Raw genomic sequence first — 7,713 nt, 5'->3', positions numbered from 1 at the left:
TTGACTATCTTCTACCAGTACTGTCTTCTTCTTCGTTCTTAATTATTAGTGTTGAAGCGGATCGAGATTTATCTGCCAGTGGGTTTTAACTCGAGACTTTGTTCGAATTTATCAACCATGAGCTTTTTACCGACTCGACCACGCCTACAACACAATTAAGCGTTACGTGTCAACTGGTTATGCGCCATTTAGGCCATTGACTCCGATTTCAGCCTGCTTTTCTTTTTGGATTTGCTTCCATAGCCTTTGTCCAACCAAGAACAAACTACAAGGCAGCAGATGTTTAATTTTGGAGTTGTCTCTCCTAGAAGAGTGGCTGTCCCCAGCTAACGAGCCTCATCTGCCCGAGGGTTCGAACTCGAGACTTTTCGGCTTAGCAACCATGAGCTTTACCGACTCGACCACGCCGACCCCTTACCAATACTGTGATTTCATATAATTTTTACACATATATTAATCTCTGAATACAAAGGAATTTTAAAAAATTTAATAAGATAATGAATTAGTCATTAAAATAAATTTAAAGATTACAAAATGCAATATTAAAAGGGGAGAAAACAATAGGATTTATCTTAAGAAAGGGCAGGTAACTCTCTTTTTGTAAAATTTCTATAAGGTTTTTAATAAGGAAGCTGACTTAATTTTCTTATGTAATTTAAATAAGCTATTTGTGATTAAGTATAGACCCAATATTAATAGTATTTTGGTTAGCCTTTCGATATTTAAATAAATATTTTGGCATAGTATATACAATAAACCTAATTATTTTACTTTTATGTAGCTCGACTCAATTTTGTTTATTCACCAGTTTTGTTCCATTGAGTCGACTCTCCTAACATCACTTACACCTGACAGGAAAATATAAAGTGGCTGTGCTAGGTGATAACTGCAGACCTTATTAAAACAGATACATTCTCCTTCATCTTCATGTATGGACTTCTCTGTCATTTGTTTACAGTGAAACACCCTGACATAGTATATACATTGAAGATTTGATATTGATCTACACACCTCACTTTAACATCATGTCTGGTCTGTTAACAAACGCTGATATCAGTAGACTGGTAGGTGTATTTGGAAGTAACTGGGAAAGTGTGATGCTGATACTTGGCTTCAAGAAAGCTCAAATTGAGCTGGAGTTGGAGAACAATGGCCACAATGTGAACAGAGCAATCCCAGGCTTGTTGATGAAATGGCGGCAGAGAGTAGGAAAAGATGCCACATTTGAACACCTTAGGAAAGTGTTCAAAGAGGCGGAGGAGCTCCATTCTGTTTCAGTAGATTGGGATGTGTTTGATGAAGCTTTGAGTAAACATAGCTAATGCTCTTTCTGATAAGTAGGGAGTGCGTTTGAAATTTAACGTGTGACTACAAACTATTTTAAATAACACAATTACTGTTTTGAAGATTACCCTATTCTATAATAGAAATTGACGACTGTATTTCATTACATTCATTTTTTTGTATCCTATAATTTCTCTATCATAGCTTTAAATAATTGCGTTGTTTAAAGTGTAATTTGTTTGCTGATAAAATAATGCATGTATGACTTTGTTGAGTATCTCTATAGCAAATAATTTTAGTTTTCATGGGCAAAACATAAATAGCTCTCTTTTCCCTTTTTGACACGAAGTTACAACATATTTAGTTGCTACTTATTGCTTTTAATTTAGTTTACCAAAATTGTTAGGTTACATGAATGATTTAGATATGTGATGATAAAAAATATCAAGTAGGCTTATTTGTATATACTTAATAATTTTTGTTTTTATGTTCAGCTTTGCATTAGAAACTTTATGTTTTAACTATCATTTATGTACCTAATTTTATACAGAGCATAAGTATGAATGCTTAACATAACCTGTACAAAAAATTAAATGAGTGCTATGTGCTTGCTATTAATAGCCAACAGTTGACTGTAATAAGTTAATGTTTTAATAAATTTTTCCCCAAGTTAATTGAATGTATTTTCTCTGTCCTATTGTGTTAAATCCTTACAAAACATCAGAAGTTTTTTTAAACATCTTCAGTGTGAAAAAATAATATAAAACTTGAATATTTTTACATTTAGATTAAGTTTTTTCTTAAAACCTGTTCTTTAACAGTTATTTTATCTGATGGATAGGCCTACTAATGTTGAATCACGTTCAACATCGCTGTTAGAGCTAGGTTTGTGTTAACCTTTTAAACAAAACAAATGTTTTGTCCTAGGGAAACTTATTTAAGTTTCAGTACCAAGACTAAAAGAATGGAAATTAAATTTAGAACTTTGTTATGTACTATTATTTAGTTAACAGTAACAGCTGTTTATAAAAATGTTCAAAACAAAAGTTTGAAAGTATGTTTATCATGGTTTCTTTGTGTTGTGTATGATCGATTGGGTTGGATAACAAAGTCTTATGTTTGTGTTGTATAATTTTATATAAGCTTTCATTAAACATGGCATTAAATAATGTAATCAAGTAACATTGACTTTTACATATTTGTAATAAGTAATAATAATTTGTGTCAGTAATGCCACATTGTGTCTTATGAAAACATGACACAGCAAATTCTTTACATAATCAATAGTTTGTACATAATTACAGTTAGTTAACTTTCAGATATGGTAATTTACTCTACAGATATGCAGCCTTCAGTTACATACACATTAGTAGTGCCAACCTTTGGCCAAAGTCCAGTATAGGAAGAAGTAAGGAAGTGAAAATATGGGTGGGGAACAGGGTATGAAGATCACCAACACCCCCACCCCCTTCCAGTGGCGTAGCAATGTCGGGTATCACCCGGTGCGGCACTTAATGGTGTCACCCCCCAGAGGCGTAGCGACCCTTCCTGGGGACAAACTATCAACATTTCGATTTGCACCCACCTCAAGTTTTCGATTTGCACCCCCCCCCCCTCAAGTTTTCGATTTGCACCCCCCGCCTCAAACTTTCGATTTGCACCCCTCCCCCTCAAGTTTTTCTCTTTATATTTTGCTATTTTTTGCTTTGGTGTCACCCCCCCTAAATGGTGTCACCCGGTGCGGTCCGCACCCCCGCCCCCCCCCCCTCGCTACTCCTCTGCCCCCTCCCCACCCCGCCAACTGACTGAATATAATCCGATGCTGATACCAATAGGTTACACATGAAAGCAGAAAAGAAAGTAGGCTCAGGATCAAGAACTTTCAAGACGTGTTTGGGTTTGAAAAATGAAACAAGTTTCCATGAAGCTTATGGGGTAACTTCATACAAAATCATGTATGTGATACATTGGATCACACAAGTAATTTACATCAATTGTTGAATTAACTAGTTAGGAGTGACCAGGAAATGACATAATACTACAGAAGCGTAGCGAGTGGGGGGGGGGGGGGGGGGGGCTGGGGACATATGTCCCCGGGCGCCGACCTTAGGGGCGCCAAAATGGGTTCGAAAAACAAATCAAAAGTTGGGGGGGGGGGGTGCAAATCGAAAGTTTGTCGCCGGGAGGGGGCGCTACGCCTCTGTAACTATTAGAGTTGACTTGTACACCCCCCCCCTCCAAACCCTAATCGTGAAATATCAAATAGCCTACATGAACCCTTCTCCTTCTAATGACGTCACACATTTCCAACTAATAACACTAATAACTATAAATTCTAATGGTAATTAGCATGTTTAGATAATTTTCATTTTTAAATTAGACTCCCCTATACTATAGTGTAATTAGGGTGCGTGGGCTCCAGTGTTTCTTTTTGACGATTTGTGGGGGGGGGGGACACTTAAAACTTTCGGAGATCGTAATTAATAAGCGAGGAGGGGGGGGGGGGGGCGTAGAAACACCGGTGGTGACCTCCCCTATGAAACATGTTGGCGCCCTTAAATACGTAATGTGTTAGAACATAGCGGGAATAACCGAACTTATTTTAAAATAAAGGAAGTGTTAAGCTTACTTGTGATAAAGTCGAGTGGGAATAGGTGAAAAAAAATCAATTTGTACACACGACGATCATGTTTTAAAATCTTTATGCATTACACACATGCTAATTACATTTTAGCGATACGCCAATTATGTTAAAGTCAATAACGTTTGACATATTGGACAGGCTAAACGATTGATTAAGTTTATAAATCGAATGGGACGCTCACCTATTTAAACTCATTAGTTAAACATAAAAGTTTTCATCTTAGTGAATATTTTGGTACATATCTAGTAAACATTCATAAAATAGCTTTTAAGTTATATTAATAATAATTTAATTTTACGATATCAATAAAATCAATTACGGTAAAAGATTATCGTATACTAGATCAAGATGCTGGAGCAGCATTGAAAAAAGCTAAAATGAATTCTTAGGTTCATGAAAAAAACAACTACTTAATTAATAAGCCGTGTTTATTTAGGGGGGGGGGGGTGAAACAAAGGCAAAAAAATAGCAAAATATATAGAGAAAACTTTGAGGGGTGGGGTGCAAATCGAAAGTTTGAGGGGGGGCGGGGGGGTGCAAATCGAAAATTTGTCCCCGGGAAGAGTCGCTGCGCCTCTGGGTGGGGGGGGGGGGGTGTGACACCATTGTGCCGCACAGGGTGACACCCGACCTCGCTACGCCACTGCTTTTGTGACACTCGAATGGATGACCAAGGAGAATATGATTGGATGTTGCAAGGAGGTAGACTTATAAGTCTACATTAATTACTTTTTTACACCATCTTTCACTATTGAATACCTAAATATTAATTAATTATTTAATATTGCTACTATTTAATATGCAGTATATTTGTATGTGGCATCTACCTGTTTTCTCAACACTTATTTTAAATAAATGAATGGACATCTCATATCTAAAGCGTATACTCGTTGTACTATCAAAGAGAGAGGTAACTAGTTGTTTTTTTTTTAACTCGAGTAGTTCACCCCGAGTTCCATACGTTTCCTGTCCCCGTTTTAATTTTTTTTTTACATTTACACCCTTTTACGTTTAAATTACACGCAGAGCATTTATTGATAGCAAAGCTAATTTTGACAAAGTATTACTTATGCCGTTACTATCTACTTTTTTTTTCAATAGCCCAGTACGGAATGTTGTAAGTCATTTGTAAGTCATATGGGTCTATGACAAATTCCCGAAAGGCACTCGCCCGAATGCCGTATGCCCGAAGGCCGATTTCCCGAATGGACACTTGCCCGCAGAGGCGTAGCGATGGGGGGGGGGGGGGGTCAGGGGGGACATATGTCCCGGACGCCGACCTCAGGGGGCGCCAAAATGGGTTGTAAAAACAAATTAAAATGTCAATTTAGCTGCATTTTTGCAGTTTGAGGGGGGGGGGGGTGCAAATCGAAAGTTTAAGGGAGATGGGTGCAAATCGAAAAGTTGAGGGGGGGGGGGGGGTGCAAATCGAAAATTCGCTCCCGCGGGGGGCGTCATGTTGAATGTTTGTCTCCGGGCGCCGGGAAGGGTCGCTACGCCTCTGCTTGCCCGAATGCGACAAACGCCCGAATGGACACTTGCCCGAAAGCGACAAATGCCCGAATGGATACTTGCCCGAATGCGACAAATGCCCGAAGGCCACTTGTCCGAAAAATGTTAACATTATATATTACCAAATAATCATGTGTAATCAATTTAAATTTGAAAATTTGATAAACAATACATATCTAAACAAAAATAAAAGGAAAATAATTAATTTATATATTACCACGCAGAAATTCTTCATAAATTTATATTTGCTTTATAAAAAGTGTACAAACATATTTCCTTTTCTATCTATGGAATTAGACAAAAGTTTATCAAACAAATTTAAAATGAATCGCACTATCTTTATTAGTAATCACTTCAATACATTGTCTAAACAAGGTGCATTAAATGGAGATCAAACTTAACAGAATTCCTTCAGTTTTTAAATTCGCCTAGACCTCGCCTCATTCTTTTGTGAAATGATCACCATACAAGTTAAGCACAACAAGATAAATCCAACAAACGCGCCTCTGTTCAATGTTGCGAGACGCCGCGCCTACCACGCGTCATGAACGCTATCTAACGACTGCATCACGTCGGCTAAACAAGGTGTTCAAAACTTACATCAAAAGAATGTTAGAACACCGCCGCCAACGTCACCTTACATTTATTAAAGAATAGAGCAGTTTTTTACACAATTTTCTCATATTTAAAAAGATAAAAGCTTAATTTTAAAAATATAAACAAATTTGTTTTTATGCTTAGATTTTAGAACTGTGATGATTATCAAACTTGAATTAATTGAGAATGTCTAATTGGTAATATAATTTTTTATTTAATATTTACATTTTTCGGGCAAACGGCCATCGGGCAAGTGGCATTTGTTGCAATCGGGCAAGTGTCAATTCGGACATTTGTCACATTCGGGAAATCGGCCTTCGGGCATACGGCTTTCGGGCAAGTGTCTTTCCGGAAAAGTCCGGCTCCCATTTTGTATCTACATTTTTGTCGATATTATATAAATACTAACAACTGGAATTCAATCGACGTATTAAAAACGTAGATACACAAAGAAAAGAACCAACATATCCAATTACTTTATAAGAGTACTATTTTAACAAATTATCTCTTAAATATACTAATATATATTCCTTAAAATTTTATTTTCTGAAGATAATTTTAGTGAAATAATGAATCTGAGATATTTTGTTTCATATTTTTAAATATTTCCGGATGAGGTATGATATTCTAACACCGCATATATCTAATTATAAACCCTATACCGAAGGGAGATTAAAATGGGAATTCCCATTTCTTTGTCTATTTTTTTTTTATATCCGCATTTAGATCTTATAATTTTAATTTATAAAAAAATTGAATACATTATATAATGTGTAAGGCACACGTGAACAAATGCAGTTACACTTACAATCGTCATTACAATTTTTTGTTCAAAACGTTAACCAGATAATAACGGGGTTTACCTATTTTATTTCTGTAACAAAGGTTATTCGTCATGTTAAAGGGGGGAGAGTTCAACGAAACTACAACAGGACCACTCATACAAGCTATCTGGTGATTTTAAATATATTTATGTTTGAAATATGGCTAGTTCAGGATCATGTGACGGAAGTTTAGCAGGAGGTAAACACAAATATTGAATACATTTGTGATTGGGTTCATTATGGTTACAAATTATAGTAGTTTCAGTTTAATTTTTTTTGGTTACTCAACAAGACGATGATTCTAAAAATAGATCTCATTAATATAACTTTAACATATCTTGTTTGAGACGGTGGAAAATTGCTCGTGTTGCAATATAATTGAAAGTCACTAACCTATTCAAAATTAAAGTAATAACATAGCGTGTAGTGTTGCCTTTTTGTTTTTTTGTATTCTATTTTTCCTCAAAGACAGACTATTTAAGCGGGACAAATGTGCAACATTTCCTTTCGCACCCTCTGCACTAGTTATCCAAGTCACATATAATTTTAATTACTGCATTTCTATTTTATATGCGAAAATTAAAATAGGAATATATTAAGGGTTATGGTGATGGTATATACATATATATATATATATATATATATATATATATATATATATATATATATATATATATATATATATATATGCAGTTACGTTTTAGTTATATGCTAGATACTAAGCAGGTAAGTGAAAAAAGTATACTATTGATGTGTATCTGCTTGTATTTTCTATAAAATTTCTATTTTATATGTGAAAATTAAAGTAGAATATATTAATGGTTATGGTATATATATATATATATATATATA

The 7,713-nt window shown here is 35.4% G+C and overlaps 1 protein-coding gene across 1 annotated transcript in view; it reads left to right on the top strand.

The window, feature by feature from the left end:
• The first annotated feature begins 1,025 nt into the window (after positions 1 to 1,025).
• Positions 1,026 to 7,713, top strand: part of LOC131943270 (uncharacterized) — a 19,796-nt gene continuing 13,108 nt past the window's right edge. Inside the window, exon 1 of the mRNA XM_059303288.1 lies at positions 1,026 to 1,308. Coding sequence (XP_059159271.1) covers positions 1,026 to 1,308 — 283 coding nt within the window. The remainder of the gene's footprint in view (positions 1,309 to 7,713) is intronic.

Source organism: Physella acuta, unplaced genomic scaffold, assembly GCF_028476545.2.
Source record: "Physella acuta isolate Inbredline_101_S28 unplaced genomic scaffold, ASM2847654v3 ptg000450l, whole genome shotgun sequence".
Taxonomy (NCBI): Eukaryota; Metazoa; Mollusca; class Gastropoda; family Physidae; genus Physella; species Physella acuta.
This window is presented reverse-complemented; position numbering and strand designations above follow the sequence as displayed.